General features: G+C 41.3%; 1 protein-coding gene across 2 annotated transcripts in view; it reads left to right on the forward strand.

Moving 5' to 3' along the window:
* KIZ (kizuna centrosomal protein) overlaps positions 1–22995 on the forward strand; it is a 144249-nt gene that overhangs the window by 108933 nt on the left and 12321 nt on the right. For both annotated transcript variants that reach the window (XM_042931755.1, XM_042931756.1), the window contains 4 exons: positions 3975–4140; positions 5282–5347; positions 19368–19472; positions 22386–22482. In XM_042931755.1, the coding sequence (XP_042787689.1) occupies positions 3975–4140; positions 5282–5347; positions 19368–19472; positions 22386–22482 (434 nt within the window). The remainder of the gene's footprint in view (positions 1–3974; positions 4141–5281; positions 5348–19367; positions 19473–22385; positions 22483–22995) is intronic.

A 22995-nucleotide genomic window follows, 5' to 3' on the forward strand; every position in this document is an offset into this window, starting at 1 on the left:
TTCATTTATCTATGCATGTGAATATCATAATTGATAAGTTTCTGGATATAAATTAAGAGATGACTCGGGATTTTAGACCTAGCAGGATCCATATTTAAACCGGACTTTGAGAAAAATTCTAGTAGAGTTGAACCAGTAACTAGGTATCCTGCTGAATATAATTCATGGGACGATTTATCTTTCATAAGATCTGAAATGTGGAGCTACCACCATCAGTCATCCTGCAAACTGTGTGTGTCTTTCTCCTGGCTCCTGGGAAGCCAGAAAAGTGAGGGGACTAGTTTGTTGGTATTGACTTAGGCATCAGACAACTGAGAGAAGTGAGACAGTCTCCATCTCCCTCCTAGGCTCCAAATGTATGAAATCAAAGAGAGCCTTTATTCGCTAACGGGTAAGTTGAAACCCAAGCATAGTCCATTCATAAACACCATCAGGAGGCCGCTAGTAAAGTTGTTGTCTGGTGACATTTTTCACATAGAGAGCTCCAATTTGCAGAGCCCATTCAGTCCCAGCATGAGCTGTGTAAAGTAGCTTGTTCTCTCTTCTCTGGGCTTTTGTTCCTTTGCAGGTACTGGTTAGTGTTGTGGCCTCAGACTGCAAACTGCTTCAAACTGGGGGCTTCCTTAGAAATATGCCCTTCTGAAAGGTCTGTAAACAGTACGTCTTGAGAATGTATTACAGATGTTTCTTCTGACTCTGCAGAAGTTTTTTTTGACTTTAAACTTTCTCACTGTTCCTTGTCTGAGGCTGACATTTCTTTCTGTCCTGCTTATCATTATTCCCTGCTTTTAGGGCCTTATATTGTGGATTCCTCTGCAGATGACCCAGTGGGCACATCTGCTCTCTCTTGGCTCCATGATCCAGTAAAGCCAACCTAGCCATTCTTATGTTATAATTTGACCCTCTACCAAAAATCTTTACAGATATAAAAAATTCATTGTTAAGACATAGAGGTGCCTGGTGGCTCAGTTGGTTGAGCATCTGACTCTTGATTTCAGCTCAGCTCATGATGTCACAGTTCATGAGATTGAGCCGAGTCAGGCTCTGCACTGACAGCATGGAGTTTCCTTGGGATTCTCTCTCTCTCTCTCTCTCTCTCTCTCTCTCTCTCTCTCTCTCTCTCCCACCCCCCACTCATGTACTTTGTTTTCTCTCTCTCAAAGTAAATAAATAAACTTAGAAAAAAAGAGAAATTATCTATAGACTTATCTTAGAAGATGAGTCCTTTTAGTAAATGTCTCTATGAAAAAAAGTAAGAGAAATTCCAGAGACAGGAGTATTGAGTAAAGATAAATGGCATGAAATGTACAAAATAAATAAAAACCTGCAGTATTCCTATCACTCTACTTACCTCTCTGGAGTGAAAGACGAGGGGTGCTTGGTATAGAACTAGTGGTAGTGCTGTATGGTTATCAAGCATATAAGAACTTATTAGAAAGAAATTTACTGTATTAGTATAGCATTTTATTCTGTGTTCTTTTTGAGACCCAGTTGGAACCCAGCTAAAGCAAAAGGGATCCCATTTGCTTCATGGAAGGGATCCCTTCTATGAAAAGGGATGCATAAACCAGTGAGATAAATTATGTGTCATCTCTGAGGAGCTAGTGAGAAGTAGTTTGAATCACTGGCAACCCCAGTTTCTGGTGTCTGCAAATTCTACAGCACAAAGCACAAGAAGCTTCAATAGCCCTTGAACAATTCTATTCTTAAGATATGTGTTAAGACAGAGGCTATTATGAAGTCATGCCAAGAAATTATTAGTTACAGCTATTGCATAAGGTAAGATGGGGAAGAAATGCATATTTGAGGCTCTTTCAGAATGTTTGGATTATTTTAACTATCAGAAAAAGAAATGTACAGCTTTCACTACAGAATTGGGGCGAATTCATTTTGTTCACATTCTAAAATGCTTTTCACATAGCCAGCATTATTGGGGACACAGAATTGGAGCTTAACTCTCTGGGGGAAGAGACTAGATCAGGATGGGTGGAGATCTAGAACTGAGACATGCTGGAATGGTCCAGAGACCATAATGACAGAGAGATGGCAGTTCAAAGAGGTGGTCCTACTCTTTATACCTTTCTTCCTGGACAGATTCTGGAAGCAGGTGCAGCACAGTGGTCCATGTAGGCAACTGGAATTAGGGCACTATGGCAGCCAGTGATGGGAACCAGCTCTCGCTTGAGCTTTGGAAACAGGACTCTACACCTGAACTCTAGTCTGCAGAAGCACAGATACTGTGCAGATCATCCCAGTACAGAGTTACCATAACTGGAGTAAGAGTAAAATCAAGGACTAATTTAAATAAATAGAGGAAAAGCACCTGGTTACTAGAAGTGGACTACAGACAGATCCTTGCTATAAGTCTAACTTGATGCGAAGTTAGGCCAGAACTCCTTAAATCCTCTACAATCATGGAAATCCTCTATAATGGGCATGAGTCCAGGAGGCCAGCTGGTCCTAGGAAAGGCAGAAGGCAAGAACCTTGCACGAATGTCAAGGCTGACAGCAGTGACCTCAAAGTATGTTCCAAGCCAAACTCACAGGGCTGGATCTTCCATGTTCTGCCTCAGTAATTCCCTTTGTCAGGGCATCTTCACTTTCTTTCATATTAATCACAAGGAAAGATTATTATCTTCCCTCTTGTTTACTAGATAATTATGGTTTTACCACTTTTCACTTAGACTAAAGATAACCTGTGAGGCTTTGTGCAGTTCCACTCTTCTAGAGTCTTGTGTTCATTTCCCACAGGTTGGGTTCAACACCACCCTGTGTTTACTCCTGTTGTCTGATACCAGTGATAGGTCAGCACCACCACCTCGTTTTCCTCTGCCAAAAGACTGGGCAAATCATCAGTTCTAAGTAGGAAGAGAGGTAAAAACATATTCTCTGGAAGGAGGTGATGTCATCATTGGTTACCTCTTGTTAGCAGTATATTTTTATTTCTTGGGAGGAGAGTGCTGACCTGACGAATAGACGTGAGTATTAACCTGTCCTGTTAATTGCCACTTGTTCTCCACTGCTCAAGTTGGCCATGATGAAATCTGTGCCACCTGCCTGCCCGTGAGGCATGAGCTGATACAGGTAAGACATTTCAGGGCCCTTTGAAAACAGGTAGGCAGTGTGGTGGGCAAGTTTCCCAAGCTCCCCAGCAGACTGAGGGGCAAAGTGCAGAGTGTCTTTATCCTTGATTGAAGACTATGATTTAGAATAAGATTAGTTCTCTTTTTGCTTTAGTATATCCTCCTTAGCCACAAAGTTTTTCTGTAACCTTCCCGTTTGGGGAAAGTTCAGGGGTCATTTCTAGAAGGATGAGGATATTGGGGCACCTGGGTGGCTCAGTTGGTTGAGTGTCTGACTCCTGATTTTGGCTCAGGTCATGATCTCATGGTTCATTAGATTGAGCTCAAGCAGTGTGGAACCTGCTTGAGATTCTCTCTCTCTCTCCCTCTCTCTGCCCCTCCCCCACTCATGCTCACTCTCTTTCTCAAAATAAATAAATAAATAAACAAACAAATAAATAAATAAATAAATAAATAAATAAAAATAGAAGGATGGGGATATCTTAAGGTCACATTTTTCCAGATCTCTTTTACTTTCCAAACCCAACTGTCTTACATGCCCGAAAAACAGATTCATGCAATGAAAGAGTAAATCTTGGATAAACAAGCCCAGATTAACAGAGATGCTCACATCTCATATACATACTTCACGAGTCAACACTTATGCATTCTGTAAGTCCTCAAAAAAGGTGTCACTGCAAGTGCAAGTTGTTGTAAAGAAATTATGCTGGAAAATAATCAGATGTTGTTTTATCTTGAAGACATTTAAATTTCAGTTAAATGTCAGGAAGCAAATTAAATCCCAAGTAAAGCTTAACCTGAAATTACATTTGAAGGCTGGGTTTTTGAGACCAAGGGTAATGTGACTAGAGTTTGTTTTTATTTCTTTCTGCTTTCTTTTAAACACTGTAGGCAACGGCATTATTGAAAAAAGCCCTTACAGAAGAGTGTGATGATAGGTCAGCTATTCACAGTAATGAATCATCTTGCAGTCTGCCATCTATTCTGAATGACAATAGTGGAATAAAGGAAGCAAAGCCCACTCTGTGGCTCAACAGTGTTCGTACAAGGGAACAAGGTAACTATTGTTACAAATTCTGTCCACAGAAGAAATGCGTTCAAAGTCACCATAACACCCTCTTTCTCAAGGTATACGTATAAAATTAAGCTGACCAGAGAATACCTCTGATTTTAATATGCATAATATCTTACTTGTTTTAAGCCACCTTTTAGTAAATGTATTTGTTTTCCTTTAGTCTAACAGGAATGGAAAACCTAATCGTAGGTCTGCAGTTCTGCTGAATTTCCAACAAAATAAGTTTTCATAAGTAATGAAATCTTAGCAAAACTAACCTCTTGACAGTAGATCATTTTGATTGTGTCACAAAGATGAAGATGATTCCATTAAAATGATTCCATACAATACTGTGAAGTTTTTGATATCACTTAGTAAAATCTACTCATAATTTGTAAACATTCTTTTTAATTGTAATGGAACCTCATAAAAGTCTAAACAGATGACCAAGAATCTGAGTTTATGCCTGCCAAATTTAATAGCCAATGTTTAGTGTCCAGAAATTGTGATAATTTTAGTGTTACTGTCAATTCATGCCAGTAAACTGCTGTGATGGTATTTCCAAGAGAGCTGTGAGTTGCTCAGGACATACTCAGCAGTTGATATACATGTGCAGGATTTGAAGCTTACTTGTTTTGTTTTGTTTTTTTTTTTAATTTTTTTTTTCAACGTTTTTTATTTATTTTTGGGACAGAGAGAGACAGAGCATGAACGGGGGAGGGGCAGAGAGAGAGGGAGACACAGAATCGGAAACAGGCTCCAGGCTCCGAGCCATCAGCCCAGAGCCTGACGCGGGGCTCGAACTCATGGACCGCCAGATCGTGACCTGGCTGAAGTCGGACGCTTAACCGACTGCGCCACCCAGGCGCCCCGAAGCTTACTTGTTTTAAGCCCCATTTGAATTTGATAGATGCCACGCTAAATTATTTTGCTTGAAGACAGCATAGAGAGAACTTTTGGTTTAGAATCAGTTTCCTTTTAGAAACAGTACTATTTCAGACAAAAAAATAAATAAACTAATCAAAAAACAGACATGGAGAGGCAATGAAAATAAAAGGAATGGCAGTTAAAATAAAAGGACGAAGGTCTACTCCATAAATATATCCTTGAAATACACTTTTATCATCATGTGTTCTGTTTTTAGAAGTTTCCAGTGGCTGTGGAGACGAGACCAGGGAAGAAAGCGTGGCAGCAAAGATCCCCATCACAGGTAAAGTTACGGTCGCCTGTGAGTTTCAAACACAGGATTCAACCTTATTATGTAATCAGAACCTTCTAGGTTAGTGGTTTGTGGACTCCGCTAAGAGCAAGGATATTCAACTGCTACATGCTCGAGCAGGAGATTAAATTGTAAGAGCAGGATGTGTGAGTTTACGTTAACATAAACTAAGGTGGAAAATAACCGTGTCTATTGAATTCTTCATAATCGTGTCTTACATTTACACATGTGAGCACCCCCATCACACAGCCTTTCAGCACCTGCGTCTGGGTGACAAGGTCAGTCTCCATGGGGAACACCCAGTCATTATATGGCAAACTACAGATGTTTCTGATGTTACTCTTTTCTTTCCTGTGATAATTGAATGTGTATTATTAAAATAAGAGCAGGGAGGGGGAAATGCCATCTGGGAAGCTTGTCTTGTACCTCTGATAACTTAAAACTAACCAAAATAGGAGGTGGTTAGCCTGTCTGATAATTTAACAATTTTAGCAGTAAGGCTTCATCAAGACCTATTAAGATTTCTGCACATGTATTAGGCTTGTTTATATGGAATCTGAATATCATTACTTTTTTTAGTTTTAGAATATCAACAGCAGCAATTAGTATTCTGAACAGAGTTCTATTTGTCATACATCTAAATTTACTAGTACCTTATTTTGTAAAGTGGTGTCCTACTTCATTAGAAATTCAAAGGTCTGACTTTAAATATTTATACAAGTAAATACACCATTGCACGGAGGTACTGAGGCATGCATCTGCATATGTGGTAGTTTTGTTGTTTATAAGCAGAAAAGAATGGCTTTCCTTTATGGCAATACAATTCATGGCCTCATGATTAATTTTTTACGCCCATGTTTCTGTGATGAACTCTGGTTTTGAAAAGGGAGTTTATAGTAGAGCAATTATTGTATATATTCTGCATCAGATAATATTTCACTCCAAAATGCAGAGGTTTTCTTTTCTTTTAAACCTTTTCCCAGCGAGATATTTATTGCTTTCTTATTCTTCGTTTTGAGAGAACTCTGGTAGAGTCTCTTCTTATTAATAGAAGTATGGATGATTCCAAACTGCAAATAACCAAGAAGTCATTAGATGCTTTTCCTTTGCAATTTACCTTTGAATGCACAAGTATCTAATGACCCCTGAAGTTATTTCAGATGAAATGACAAAGGCTTATTGGGTGGAAACCAGGAAATGATCCACTCACCCATTCTTACTTCTCCAGTATTCTTTGGAATCATCCCTTGCATATAGATGACTCTTCCCCAAATTAATGCAGAAGGTATTTTCTCATAGACTTTCTTTAGAATAGAAGAGATAGTTAAATACTGGGCTTTCAAGATTTTCTCCTCTTCCTGAAGAAAGGGGTGTGACAAGCCTAGAGGTAACAAGGATTATTTGCCATTAGGATCTTTAAAGAAATTGCAATTCCATCATCATGCCATTGACCCATTGATAGTTGGCAGTTAAAAAAAAATGCCTTGCGCCTGGTTCTATGCCAAAGTAGTAGTCATAAACTAACTTGGGAAATGTGAAAGAAAAAAAAAAAACTTGCAAAGCCAGTGACTTTGTTTGAGCATTGCCTTCTGTCCTGGCTACCACACTCTCCTCTGTGGAGACCCACCAGACTTCCCATGAAGTTGATGTCTGAGGGCCTCAGGCACCTTGGCTCTGCTTAATACTATATTGTACCATGTGTCACTGAAGTTACTTTGATCTTCAGTTCTTTTTTTTTTTCATTTTTTTCCAGATATAATTGTCATATAACATTGTATTAGTTCAGTCTCCAAGTTCTTGACCATCCTCTCTTTATTAGGTCTTTGTGACTTTTGGCATAATTATTTGGAGATTTGGGCTTTGGTAGAGTAGGGCAGGTGTCCTGTTTGGCTTAAGATACAGTCCGCCACCCCCTTCATAATAATTTTGTTGAGGCTTTCCTGTTGTATGAGCTGCATTCCTTCTAGAGTATTCCAAAGGAAAAGAATATTCCAGGGGCTGTCCTCTGGGAGAGATGTGGCAGCTGAGCCTGGGCTTTGGCATCAGCTGTCTATGTCAGCTCTTTACTCCCTGCTCTATTTCTCCACCCCTCTGAGCCTCTGTATTGGGAAGGACATACTACCTGGAAAAGTTGTCCTAAAGTTGAAATGAGGTCATGTGTGTGAAAGCACCAAGCATGTACTACACACTCAATACATGAATGCTACCTCCTGAACTGTAGTAACCACTTGGGACCAAGACCCACCCAAGCCTTTTGCTGCCATAATTTCTCATAGACAGTACTTTGCATAGTACTGCTAAATTAGTTTCTGCAGGAAATTTCCACTTGAAAACTCAGTGGATGGTTTGAATCCAGAAGGATGTTTACTTTATCAAAAAAGAATCTTAAGGAGAGTTCCATGATATTTTAGGAACTTCTACTTAGTCCCATGAAGAAGTTAATGAAGTAGTTCCTGGAGTTTTCCCTGGTGGAGGCCGGATGTCTCTGTGAGGGCTTATGCACCATAAGCCTGAGGTGCCCACGGTTGAGGACATTGCAGGGTCCTTCATCACCAGAGAAGTCTTCCCTTGGTGTGCTCTCACAGGTATTGATGAGCTGATGCAGCATTTCCCCAAATCTTCTCTGTGCAGTGCTCCACCCAGAAGATATGTCAAGGAATACGTGTTTTGTGACCAAACCCTATTTGACCCCTCTTTCTCTCTACAGCCAGCACAGTGCTCTGGAGCTTGCTAAAGACTTTTAGAACTTTCAGTGAATGAACAATTTATTTATTTTAATTTTAGAGAGTGAGCACGTGTGAGCAGGGAGAGGGGCAGAAAGAAAGAGAGAATCCCAAGTAGGTTCCATGCTCAGCACAGAGCCCAGGTCTGGGCTCGATCCCACAATCCTGGGATCATGACCTGAGCCAAAGTCAAGAATCAGACACTCAACAGACTGAGCCACCCAGGCGCCCTGTAAATGAACCATTTAAAAGTGTGAATTTAGAGTTTCAAATAATCTCCTATCTGAAAATGGAATCCTTCCTATAAATGGCCTACAGAATTAATGTTCTGTGAGACACATTTTGGGAAATACAAATATACACACATATATGTGAAACGTTTGTTAAAACCTTAAGTCTAGTGAGGACACTGGTTTTCTCAGCAGTCTAAATTTATCTTCAGTGTTTTCCTGTGGTTCCTTTTTGTGGGAACATCCCTCATGGATAAGCTAGCTTCTAATAAGACCCTGGGCTGCTTTAGTGTAAGTAAACCTAGATGATGTTATGATTGAAAGTTATATGTTAGTTATATGTTAAAATGCTCCCCGAATGGACAACCAGCAGGTTACAGTAGTAACTTATGACAGTCCAAAGTGCTCCTCTTCAGCGTGGGTCCTCTGTGTGACACTATTTGTTTTACAGCCATCTCAGGAGAGATGTAGTAAAGAGAGAGGCTGAGGCAAAATTCAGGGCAGGCACCAGGAAGCTGGGCAGAATGGGTGGGAAGCTCTGAAATAGAACTGTTTTCAGAATGACAAGGGTCCTGGGAAAGTTTAACTTGAAAAGGGCACAAAAGCTATCTTTAAATATTTGTGGGGCTGCCACATACCAAACATTTATCAAGCATAATTACAGAATGTAGCCCAGGGGGCCCTTATGTGAGTGTTGCAGGAAGGAATTCACAGCTCCGTCATGGAAGAACTTCCTCACTCTTCATTTCAGCAAAAGCAAGTGTGTCCTCCAGCTGCCGGGTGGTTGAACCATGGCAGGAACCCACTGTCTAGAGGGGCTCTGTGGAAGGACTCCTGTTTCTGGGAATGCTGACATTCCTTCTAATGCTAGAAGTCTGTGATCCTCAGTCCATATTGAAGGAATCAAGTGTACCACCATTCTCATTTCCTCTTTTCCTTTTCTTATTTGTTTATCACTATCAAACACAGGTTTTCTTGGCAAGGGGGCTCATCTTTAAAGAATTTGCTGTCACTCTGAAGGCATCTGCTTTGTTAATCATCATTTGGGAGAGTGTGAGTTTCATAACTCTGGCTCCCATAATCTGTGCTTAAATTTACACAGAAATCCTTCCATACACACCCACACCCACATCCATAGCCTGTATGATCTGCCGTTGTTAATGCAGTCTGCTCCTTCTATTAGTCTGGCTGTTCACACTAAAGAATCCAGGTAGAAATCAAAGATGAATTTGAATATCAGTGAATATGTGGTTTTTGTGTACACCAAGTAGTCTCTCATTTGCATGCATGCTGCATCTTTACTTGGGCTGCATCCTGGAAATACCAGGACAGCAAAAGACTGCATGCGACCCTGCCCTCACTAAGCCTCCGTCACCCCCAATCTTCATAACAGCCCTGTGAGGTAAACATCAGTGCCTTGTTCTACAGATGGTCCAACAGAAATTTAGAAAGGTTAAGATTCCAGCTCAAGGCCATGTTGCTAGAGTGTTAGATCTTGAACACAAACTTTAAGATTTAAGCCTTGAACTCCTTCCATCCCACCACTCTTCCAATTTCTTTTTATGTTGGAGTCGACTGCATCAGGATGTCTGGGTCAGTGAAATGTCAGTGTGTATCCCAGCGAAAGAGGAGCTGTGCAAAGGATGCTTTGAGAGCACTGATGAACAAAGCCGTGTGTTTCCTTTCCCTTATGTTAGACCTAGAGAGGTGGGCAGCTTGTGAGGCTTTCCGGGCATAGCTTGTACCAGAGGTCTGCCCTTGATAAAGAGGGGCGAGCCTGAGTGCACTTAGGCCTGAGACTATGTGCCAGTAGTTGGATATTCAGCTCAGTGTTTCCCTGAAACACTTAAGCCAGGATTAAAGTGATACTTACCTACCTTATGAGAGAAAGTCTCCCTCTGAACAGCTTGTACCCCCGAGTAAAATTTCCCACATTGGGAATTTTCCTTGTATTTGCACTAAATTTACCTTTGCAGGGTAAATGAGTTTTTCAGCAAGTAATGCATGCTTATGCTAAATTTCATAAAAACCCATCCATTAACACAGTATCTGGCACACAGTGGGTACTTATTTCGTCAAATGAATGAATAAAAATGAGAGTATTAAGGAGTTTCTTTAATGCTTGTTGATTCAGGCCAGAATACTATCTCTTTCAGTCATTCACTCCACCAGTTCTTTTCCCACCCCACGTGCCCATCCTGGCAAAACTCATCTCCTTAAGCTCCATGTGAAAAGGCCTCTCAGCTTTTATCTCAAGAGGATTAAGCCTCTAAGAATGTCCATTCAGCCTCTCATTCTTTTGACACCAATTCTCTTGGTCAAGCTGTGTTGAAAGTGGTTGCCTGACTGTGCCATTTCTCACTGATATTCTTTGGCAAGCTGAAATATTCAAGGTCATACTGAGGTACGTCCATTTAAAAGCTTTGTGGGAGGTCAGCATAGATTTGAAGGTTGCCACTTGGGGTTCTGGGCGCTGCTTCCCAAAACACGATTACTTGAGTTTCTCATCACACTGGGAAAGGTCTGGAAACACACAAGAGCCAGGTGGTCGCTGGTGACTAGAGTTTTCCTGGAAGACAAGACTGCAGTGACAACTGCTGGCGGCCAGAGTACAACCTCCACTGCTCAGACTTTTCTACGAGTGTGTCTCATTGTCCTGTCCCAGAAATGCACAAAAGTCATGTGAAGACATGTTACCTGCTGTACCTGAGACAGGGAGCGCCCAACTCGTGCAAAACCGAGGGAACCTGCTATGTGCTGCTGGGCTGTCCAGTGCAGTCCCCATGGCCCTCCTATATGGTAGGGGTCAGGTTGCTGGGGCTTCACCCATGGGGCCTACTGCCTATTGCTTGCTAGAGCAAAATATTCCTCACTCGTGACATTGAGGGTGGTGGTGTTGATTTAAAGTGGTCAGTAAAGAATGAAAGATATCTTTCTGTAGAGTGCTCTTGATTGGATGCTCCTGCCTTCAAGGTAATCAACTCATAGGAGCCTAGAGAAATTCTTCTCAGTGGTTGTGCAGTAGAATCCCATGCAGGGTTTTTACACATCCGTGCCCCAGCTACACCCTTGATCGGTGACATCAGAACCTCTGAGGGGGTGGGACCCAGGCATCAGTCTTACATAGACCCAGGTGGTCTCCCAAGTTTGAGGACCATGGAGCAGGGGGTCTCAAAGCTGAGAGAGCCCTTGCAAGTCAGGTGGTGAAACACTGCCATTTTACACAAGAGACTCAAGTGAAGAAAGAGAAAGAAGAGAGATTGGGCTTTAGATATTTCAATAAAACTGGGGAACAGGGAGTGTATTATTTTCCCAGGAGTGCTATAACAATGTACCACAAACCTAAGCCAACAGAACTGTATTATCTCACAGTTCTGGATGCTGGAAGTCTAAAATCAAAGTGTCAGGGGGGCTGTGCTCTTCTGAAGGCTTCAGGGGAGAATCTTCCATGGCTGCTCCAGCTGCTGATGGCTCCTGACATGTGGCAGTATCAGTCCAGTCTCTGCCCCATGTTCATACTGACTTCTCTCTGTCTCTGTTTGTTCCTCTTCCTACCAAGACCCCAGTCATTGGATTTAAGGCCAACATAAATCCAGGATGATTTCATCATAAGGTCCATTGCTAATTACATCTGCAAAGAACCTGTTTCCAATGAAGACCACATTGTGAGGTTCTGGGTGGACATAAATTTGGGGAGAGATACTTTTCAACTCACTACACTGGATGAGGAGGGGTTTTCTGTGTATTTTATGTTTCTAGCATCCAGATCATCTTTATACAGCAATTATTCTTGGTCCTACTATAAATGATGAAATAATAATAGTACTGTCTTTATTTCTGATTCTTCTCATATAAATCATTGCCTGCAAAGCCACTAAAAATACTGTTTTGAAAAACAAATAGTGCCAATAAAATACAGCTTCCTCATCAGATTGTGCCGTCTTTGAAAAGTTAAAGCTTCTATGACTTTCAGAGTTGAAAACTCACCTCCCAGGACTGAGCAGTGTTAAGTGGCAGGCACTAGAGCTGTCAGTTTACATGGGAAGTAATACCAGCAGAAGTGTTTCAGTTCGGTTTTGGAACATTCATTAACGGGCAGTTTCAAGCCTGCCATTTATTTTCAGGTGTAATTGTTGAATTGCTCCATAGAATTTAAGAATGTGATGTAAATACTTATTTTCTGAAGCAGCTCCAGGCAAGTCAGCTGAATCCAGCGTTTCTTCTCTTCTGTATGCATCAGCCTTCTCCCTGGCAATGGTTTACCAGCCCAGGACAACTGATGGAGTAAGGTTAATGGCAGAAAATCTAGACATGAAAAGCGATTGTAGTTATGGATCCAACCTTGAATGTCTCACCTTCACATAGACTTACGGCCTTTAACTTTAAAAATCCTAAATATAATGAGTATTCTGTATTTTCAGATCATGGAAGCACCCATATCCTCATAGTCTCTCATATTCATTTGAGCAGATTACACTTAGACGAATAATTCTGAATTTTAAGCAATAATCTTTATCTTCAGAATTAATTTTAGAAATGCATCCCCCAATTTTTATTTTCTTTTGCAAAGATGACTGGGTTTGCTGCATCAGCCACATATCTAGCACAGGGCGGGGGGAAAATTGCATGGGTGTAGGAATATGTGAGTAATAGCAGTGGGAAACTCAGCAGATGGAAAGTACTTTTCAAATTTCATTTTAAAATTACTGCACACTTCAGATGGGAATAGTAATTATCCTTCTGTACTCGAAGATGCCCAGTTCTTGTCAGTTCAAGGTCGTTTTTTCTAGCCGGAGTGATAGTATTGTTTGCATCCCTCTTTGTTATTCCTTTTCCGGGCCCAGCTCTTCCCTTTCTTCATGGGGGATTTCTGCGAAAGCCCTGGGCGGACTCTCTGCCTCGGAGACACCCCTTCGAGGCTGGTGAACCCCACATTTATCTGGCTCTTGTAACGGGTTGTTAAAAGCACTTGTTCATCAGATATTTTCTTTTTATTTGTAGATTTAGAAGTATTTTAGCAGGTGTACATTTGCATATAAAAGAGAATGACCCATAAGAAGTTGAAGCTTTTTCTTTCTCCTTTTCTCACCAACATCATCTCCTACCTCCCTTTATTCAGCATGTTTTCTCTTTCTTTCCCTTGCTGTTCCATTTTCTAGACACAAAATGCATGTCAAAAGAAAAACACAGTCTCAGTGATCCCTCACCACTTTGCAGGAAGACATGATTGGGTTTGGCCAGCATATGTAACAAAGTAGGAAAAAATATATTTATCTTGTGTCACTGCTCTGGAATTAATCACCAAGGATAGATTTTAACCCCCTGGGACCTCTTGCCATGTTTTATGTTTTAAACCTCCACTATTTTCTACTTTTTAAACTAAATCTTGACACAGATTTGAGTATACAATGGATGCTTGACTGAGAGACCCAGAAAGGAAAGCTTGAGGACACATGTGTATTTGTTTCTGTGTACGCCAGAACATTCAAATCTATTCTTTAGAAACATTTATCAAACTGTTTGCACTACTCAATAATTTCCTGAGAGTCTGACATTACCAATGGGAAGAAACATTTTTCTGGAGTTCTAAGTCACAGGCTGGAAAGTGAAGACTTAAGGGGCCACCCAGGCCTCCAATTTGCAGATTTAAAGTTTACTTGCAGTTGGGAAAACTAAAGTCTTATCCCTTGGAACCATATGAACTTTGCCCCTACCTTGTTTAAGCCAGCTAACTCGAACCTCTACATTTGTTACTTTTTGTTCTTTGTTTTTCATTCATTCATTAAGTAACTATGAATTTGCTGGGCAACACAGTGCAACTTTTAACAGCCTGATCCTTTATTTCCCTTCCTTCCAGGAATGCCTGGGCCTTAGTTGCCACAAACCTCATGCCAGTAACTTTTGCTCTTTTGCTTTATAAAGTTGATATACTCACCTTCTAAACCACTCCAAGAGGATGTCTGAATTGTTAGAGCACCCCTAGCAAAAACTAGAGTCTTGCCTCCAAAGATGGCTCATTAAAAATCTCCATACAGCTGTTGCAGCCCCCCTTGATAATATGTTCCAATCAACTTTCAGCTAAAAAAGCTTTTCCTAACATCAAACTTGTATCCCTTGGCTGAAGTTTTTCTCTAAGGGTTCTTGTGCTTACACAGTGAAGAAAAAATTGTTCACTGCCTTTCAGTTTTGAGATTACAGGTATTCTCTGTTTGACACGTGCAGTGTTTTATTTTTTAAAAAAGACAAGTCCAGGGACGCCTGGGTGGCTCAGTCAGTTGAGCGTCTGACTTCAGCTCAGGTCACGATCTTGCGGTTCATGGGTTTGAGCCCCAAGTGAGGCTCTGTGCTGACAGCTCAGAGCCTGGAGCCTGCTTCAGATTCTCTCTCTCTCTCTCTCTCTCTCTCTCTCTCTGTCTCTGTCTCTCTCTCTCTCTCTCTCTCTCTCTCTTTGCCCCTCCACCACCCACTCACTCTGTCTCTGTCTCTCAAAAATGAGTAAACATTAAAAACATTTTTTTTAATTTTGCCAGAAGTCTGGCAAGAAGTCTGGCCCACTCTCCCAACTGGCAGCAATTGGCTGTCACCAGAGAATAGCTGTCCCCTGTGGATAGGGCTCCAGCCCTGCTACAGCGCTCCCCTGCCCACTGTTCCCACTACGCCAGAGTTACTTCTGTATGGTACCTGCTCGGCCCCAGTAAGTGTCTGCGTTTATGGTCCCACCCTGTCCAGTCTGTATGCAGTATCTATGGACTTGAGCCCTTCTTCCCCTCTTTCTTTACAGGCTCTGTAGCCTTCAACCTCCCCTAATTATTTTTTTCACCAAATTGCCTTCGAGTCCACTCCCAGCCCTTCATATGTTGTGTGTTGCAGCTCTAATGGCTAAAATAAGGATGTGAACATGCCATGGGAAAGTGACTCCCAGCTCTGAGTGTCTGATCCCCAACACAGACTTCCTGATAGCCAGCAGCACGCCCCTGGCTGCTCCAATGCCTCCAGCTGTTTTGGTGTCTCTGGTGTTTATTCCTCCAAGTGAATGCATTTAATCCTTTTACCTTTTAAGCTTCACTTTGCCATGAAACCATTGGAAGAATCACACATGGGGATGGGGCAGGCGATGTGCCCAGCAGCCCCCAGCTTGATTTTGCCAACCCTCCCTCTATCACTCAGTTCAGGGCAGCTACATCTAAGATAAAAGTTTTCCAGGCGAGCTTCGATGACCCTGCTCAGAGAAGGGCCACAGGAGGTTTAAGGATCAAATACCAACAAGGATTTGTGTTTGGGAAGGGGGTTGGGTTCTGCTTGAAAAGAACAGGAGAGATGAGCTATCTCTCTCCAATACTGTTGTAAAGTTGAAAGCACAGAGCCCAAGTCCCTCAAGAAGGAAGGGAAGGTAGATCTTAAAAGTCCTCATCACAAGAAAAAACAAAGTGTAACTGTGTAAGGTGATGGACGGTAACTGGACTTATTGTGATAATCATTTTACAATATATACACTATCAGATCATTAAGTGGTACACCTGAAACTAACATAATGTTGTATGCCAACTACACCCCAATTTTTAAAAAGAAGAAGAAGGGAAGGAAACCAGAATAGAAAGTACACAGAATGTGGAAATGGTTTATCTTTCCAGAGTAGTAAAATGGCCCCTTACTGCTAAGCATGAACTCACTTTACATTTCTCCCTTGCTAGACTCGGACCAGTAACAATATCAGCACTAATATTTGGACCACACATTTAATCCCCCCAAATCTGAAATTACCTCTCAACTACTAGCTTGCCATTTTTCAAGCTGAAAATAAAAGGTACACATTTTCCTGGTTTCTGAGGAGCAGGAGAGCCAGCTCATTGGGGTGAAATGATTCACTTAAGACAGCAGCTGAGAGAAAACCCCACTTCAAGTTTCCAGATGCCAGGAAACAAAATCTTTGTGTTCTGTTGTTGTTGTTAAATGTCTGGCTTTGCTATCTCTTCCTTGACCAAATAAATGTAATTGAATGCAGAAATAGCATATGGTCATTATGCTCTGGACTCGTATCCTAAAGGCTGGAAAGTTTTTATATAGTAAAAACAAAACTGTGCATTTTCACCTCCTTTACAATGATTCTTTACCTACTTAGAATCCAGATGCTCTGTCTTTGATTTTACTAATACCTCCCCTCTTCCAAAATAACCTTACAAGTCTGGAGTAATATGGACGTGATGATTTTAATTAGAGAGTATTATGATGCCATCCTATTGAAGCCATCCTAGGACAATGAGACTAACCTATAGCAAAAAACACTTTCTGTCCCAGGGCAGCTCACACACGCATGCATGCACACACACACACACACACACACACACACACACACACACACACGCATCACACAAAACAATACTTTCCCATTCTGCATCCACTGCCTCTGGTGTTTTCTGTACTAAATCTGGTTCCAGTGTGTTCACAATCCAGCAGTGTTAAAAAAAAATGTTGCCTTAGAATTTGTTATTTTCAGAGTTAAGAGTCCTTGATCTGTACATATTTTTAATTATATATCATTTAACATTCCAAAATATGATGCTCATTTTCAATACTTATTTTTATCTTGATTCTCAGTAGGGCAAGAGAAGTTATATTCTTCTTCTTCAGTGTGATGGTAGTTTTAATACAGTAAGAAGGGCCTCATGGTTAAGTTCTTAAATGGAGCCAGCAAACACAGGGATGCAACTGATTGCCAGCCCCCAGTGCTGACAGCAGGAATCCTTTTATTTTGTGGCCACGTTGAAGGTACAGCCATGGATGTTGTTTTGTTATGTTTGTGCTATCAGTTTCATTCAGGTATCCTTGAGACTTGAGGGGATACAGAAGGTTGTGTCACTCGGGTTCTTTTTATTTGTCGTTGTTCCCAACAGTCGTCCCCACATTAACTCACAGCAGACACGATGAGAAGCCCTGTGGGAACCTCAGTCAAGTGGACCTGAGCCAGGTCTGTGCTGCTGCTGATCCCTCAGGGGTGCCTGGCTTTGCTCACTGCAAACACTCTGTCCGCACGATGAGCCCAGATTCGATTTTCTCAGCTGCGGGCCTTGGAGCTCATCCTGTGGCTGCTAGTCTTCCTGACTTTCCTGTCCCCACCCAGCCTCTCCTCTGGTCCCCCTTCACTCCAGGGTGAGGAGTGCTCTGGAGGGACCAGGAAACCAAGGAAATCAGTTCTGTCTCTTGAGATTCATTCCTCTAGTGGCTTCTGCAAGGCCCAAAGAGGAGAGAAACCATTTTACTATGATGTTGAGACTACCCACAGACCAACTCAAAATAATGACTGGAATTTGGCCACCTCAGATAAACTCATACAACTTATCTTCGAGTTTTGAAACCTGGGTTCAACTAAATTGTTTTTTGTTTGTCTTCAGAATTTCTAAAAAGTGACAGTTCAAGAAAATAATCTGCATGCATTTTAAAGTATCATCACAGGAGGAATTTAAGAAACCTCTCTGGGCAGTAGAATTTTCTGTATTTATGTGTCTTTTTTCCCCACAATTAAAACAGTTAATAATAATGTATCAGTATCATCAACTATCCCATCAGTGTTCTACTCTTCCTCACAGTTTTTTTTTTTTCTTGAGTCAGTAACCAGACTATGCCAATACACTGTGTTTGGTTTGGGTGACCACATAAGTCACCATCTAAATAAGGAAACATTTGGTAACAAAAGGGGATTCTATTAATAGTTATACTGGGACAACAGGCACAAACTTGAATTGTCATGGACCAATTGCGATGTTTGGTCATTCTCCTTTTTTTTTTCTTAACTGTGAATAAAAATGCATAACATGAAGTTTACCATCTTAACCATTTTTAAGTGTACAGTTCAATAGTGTTGAATACATTCGCATTGTTGTGCAGCAGATCTCTGGAGCTTTTTCATCTTGCAAAACTGAAATACTCTACCCACTAAACACTGATTTCCCCTTCACCCCTGCCCTCAGTGACCGCCTTTCCACTTTCTGTTTTTATCATTTTGACTCCTTTCAATACTTCATATGAGCAGAATCATATGGTATTTATCTCCTGGTGACTGCTTATTTCACTTAACGTCATACCCTCAAGGTTCATCTATGTTGTAGCAGGTGTCAGGATTTCCTTCTTTTTAAAGGCTGCTTAATATTCAACTGTAGGTATATGCTACATTTGTGTATCATCTGTTGATGAATATTTGGGCTCCTTCTACTTCTTGGCTGTTATGAATAATGCTGCAGTGAACACAGATGTGCCGGTATCTCTTCCACATCCTGCTTTCAATTCCTTTGGATATATACTCAGAAGTAGGATTGCTGAATCATATGGTAGTTCTATTTATGTGTTGAGGAATCTCTACACTGTTTTCCATGATGGTGGCACCATTTTGCATTCCCAACAGTAGTGCACAGGATTCCAACATCTCTGCATCCTTGCCAACGCTTGTTATTTTCTGTTCTTTTGATAATAGCCATCCTGATGGGTCAGACCTGATTACCTCATTGTGGTTTTGGTTTCCATTTCCCTAATGATTAGTGATTTTTGAGCATCTTTTCTTGGCTTTTTGTATACCTTCTTTGGAGAAATGTCTGTTCAAGTTCTTTCCCCACATTTTCACTGGGTCATTTGTGTTGTTGTTGTTGTTGTTGTTGTCATTGTTGTGTTGTTGTTGTTGCCAAGTTGTAGAAGTTCCGTATATATTCTGGATATTAATCACTTATCAAATATATTACTTCAATTATGTTCTCCCATTCTGTAGGTTGCCTTTTCACTCTGTTCATTTTTTCCTTTGACATGCAAAAGTTTTGTTTGTTAGAGTCCCACTTGTCCATTTTTAATTTTCTTGACTATGTTTCTGGTGTCATCCAAGAAATCATTGCCAACTCCAATGTCCTAAAAGTTTTCTGCTATGTTTTCTTCCAGGGATTTAACAGTCTTAGGTCTTATGTTTAAGTCTGTAATCCATTTTGAATTGATTTTTGTGTATGGTGTAAGGCAAGGGTCCAAATTTATTCTTTTGCATGTGAATTTCCAGTTATCTGTGTCTTTCTTTTTAATCTGTAGAAACAAAAGCCTACCAGTTGCTGAAGCAGTCTACCCTTCAGGATAATATAAATCACACTGAAGACAGATTCCAAAAAGCGGATGTTTCTGTAATACAACTGTCAGGTAAGCAAGGGCATATTCAGTGCTCAAAGTGAGGATCCAGGGGACCTAGGAGGGCAGCCAGTGCCTGGTTCAAGCAAGGGTGGTCACCCTCTGAAGGTTTCTGGAGTTTGCTTTGTAATAAGCTGCCATCAGGTCAGAATAAGCCAATACTTTTTCAGTTCTTAACGAACAACAGTTTGGAAGTCTTCCCTCCTGGATATGTACAGGCCCCCAGCATGGCAATGGCCCAAACAGTCCCTTGGATTCTACCTGGTATGTCATGATAGTAACTTGTCACTAAGTACCACTGGAAACACCCCAAACTCCTTCTTTTCCCAATATCTCCCAGTTTCTCTCTCTCTCTCTCTCTCTCTCTCTCTCTCTCTCTCTCTCTCTCTCTCATTTTTTTTAAGTTTATTTATTTACTTTGAGGAGGGGAGGGGCAGAGAGAGGGAGAGAGAGAGAATTCCAAGCAGGCTCCACACTGTCAGCACAGAGCCTGATGTGGGGCTCAAAACTCACGAACCATGAGATCATGACATGAGCCGATTTCCAGAGTCGAATGTTTAACCAACTGAGCCACCCAGGCGCCCCCTCCCAGTTTATTAATCATCAGTGGGAGCATCAGGCTGGGCTACCTTCCCTCCTTAGAATGTTGGTTCTTGAAATAAAAATACTGCAAATCCCAGTAAAGCTAAATTTTAAGTTTAAATGTAGTTCCTTCAACTGTAACTTTCTTTGTTTTCATATATTGTGTTATTGTATTTTTATTATTTTCAGCAGTTTTTATCTTATTGTACCTTTTTTTTTAGTTGGAGTCACCTCAGCTCTCTTCGTGAAAGTAAATGCATTAAAGTATACTTTAATTGACCTTATTTTCACATAAACCACAGTGTCATAATTTCACCTAACAGAATGAATAGTGATTTTTTAATATCATGTAATTTCCAGTCCATATCCAAGTTGCCCAGTTGTCTCATGAGACAGACCTTTCTTTTGAGGGACATACTTACGGTGTATCAGACTTAGCTGTCTTTGGAGAGCTATTTCCTAGATAATAATATTAGTATTAGAATCAGTTACTGTAAAATTCAGTTATTTTGGCTATTTTGAGGATTCAGTGAGTCTTTGCAGGTTAAATGCCAGCACAGTGCCTGTTAGAGAAAAGCCCTTAGGAGAATGGTGGTTATTATTTGAACTCCACAAACATGAGACCTTGCTGTATAATGCAGGGCCTTTACCCGGATGAAAAGATACAGTACTGTGAACCTGCAACTGTGCTTTTCATCACCTTCTTCACATTTGAGTCACAGTATTAGAGTCCAGAGGGATCTTAGAAAGTATTTATCCAACCCCTTATTTTACAAATGAGGCCCCAAGACAGTGATGTCTCTCTCAGAACAGTACAGCCTGTTAGCAGACACACATTTGGAAGGGGACTCCACAAGTCTGTTTCTGCTAAGTATATTCATGATAGTTCCATGGACAGGTTCAAAGGATAAGTAAGTTTGACATAAGTTATAGTCCCTTGGATGTATATTAAACAGTTTGGTACTGTTAAGATAGTAATAATTAATATATTCATTTCTTAATCTATTCATAAGTGAAGTGATAGGTTGTATCAAGTCAAGCAGCCCTAGATCCAATTTCCTCACCTACCCTCACAATTATACTATATGCTTTGCAAGATTCCATATTTTCTAACACTGGGCTCACAGAGGTGCTTCTGATGGTCCTGGCTGTCATTGTAGTTAGACATTGCTTCTTGTATTTATTTTACCTTTGGTCACGGCTACCTTTTCACTTTCATGCTTACTCCGAGCCTAGGGACTTCTCTGAGCTCCAAAGAAAAGCAGGAAGTGGGATGGGACAGTGAAGGGAAATGGAAGACATGTACCCGTATTAGACCTCACAGCGTTGTTACAGGTAGCCGTAGCGCTGTGGACCCTGAACTCAAGAGTTCATCTAACTGTTGAAGAAATTCAGGTTTCAATTAACTTCTGCTCATAGGTCTTATGCTGTGTCTCTGGACCACTTAAGGCAAGCCACTTAAACCTTGTGCCTTCATGTTCATGTCTGAGAAGACCTTGTCTGGTTAAGCATGGGGGACTCTCTTTGGGCAAACATGGACACCTCATTAAGGGGATCACTTGGCTGCAGAGGTTCTGTGAGACAGGCAGGTTACAGGTCAGAAACTCTGCCAGTGCCTTTCCCAGCGATGCCCATGCACTCTCTATCCATGACCCCAGTGACCACCAGTTGAGAATCAGACTGGTAGCTGACATCCAAGGGCACCCAGGAGATGAGGTGAGGGTTGCCCTGCAAGCTAGATGTACCATGGGCATGGTCTGGTTCCCCTGCTCCAGAGAAAAGGTGGATTGTCATCTTCCCCATCAACCTTTTCAGGCTGATTAAAGAGTGGCCTTGATGGCTTTCAGTGGAGTTTCATTCTTCCCCACAAGATGGAAGAGAGAGGATTTGGCAGAGGGGTATCTGTCATCCTGGGATGTCAGTGATTTCTGTTCTGAGACCTGGTTCCCAGCACCCATCATTTTGGTGATTTCTCACTGCCCATGTGTTACAACAAGGTAAATTATCAGCATTTAGTGTCATAGGAGAGACCCATATGCGCAGACATGTGACTTGGTCATTTAAAATTGAGGTCTTTGAATGATTTTGTTTTTTCGTTTTTGTGGCTTCTGCATGTCACAGGAAGCCCCTCCACCCACCCACACGCACACACACTTCCTTTCAGTATTCTGCCAACATGTTGTTCCTTGCCTCAGAAGCTCCTTTGCCTTCTGTGGCTTGGACAGCATCTTCCCCCGTCGACGTTTGTTTCACCAAAGTTATTGTGAGGCTGCTTCTTCATTCAGTGCATTTCTCTGCTGCGTGGCGGCCAGCACTCACTCTCCACGTTTGTGCTTATCACAGGTTTGAACATTGGCAGCGGTATACTCAAGACAAAGACAACTAACAAAATCGCCTCGGAGGCTAGTTTTTCATCCAGCGAAGGAAGTCCTTTGTCAAGGTAAAGTCGTGAAAGCCTTTCTGAACAGCGGTCACAAGATGAGAACTGTCACTCCGTAATGAATGCAACTCTGGCTGCATATTATTTTGTTGTGTGACTTGAGGGAAGGTTATGGTTTGGTTTTTTGTTTATCTAAAATAACAGTTGAAACTCCAGTCTACCTTTGAAAATATTTGTGCCAGAGAGCCAAGTATTGTTTTGCAGCTGTTGTTTCGTTGGTTTAAGACTCAATTGACACCTCAGTGAACCACAAATTAGCGTCTACAGCTGCTCGCAGTAGGGCTGCTTAGAGACCACACAATGGAGGGTGTCGGAAAAGGGCAGAGAGAAAACATCGGGCCTTAAAAGAAATAAAGTGGCCCGTTTCTGCTTTCTGAGACGGCTGATATATATACTGGCAATTGCTGGGTATTTGTTTCTGTATTCCTCTTTTTCACCAGGCATTTGGGCAAGATTATTCTTCCCTTTTCTGATACTTCTTTGCTTATTGTCCATAAAGAACAAGATGTATCC

The sequence above is a fragment of the Panthera leo genome, chromosome A3 (assembly GCF_018350215.1).
Source record: "Panthera leo isolate Ple1 chromosome A3, P.leo_Ple1_pat1.1, whole genome shotgun sequence".
NCBI classification, from domain to species: Eukaryota; Metazoa; Chordata; class Mammalia; order Carnivora; family Felidae; genus Panthera; species Panthera leo.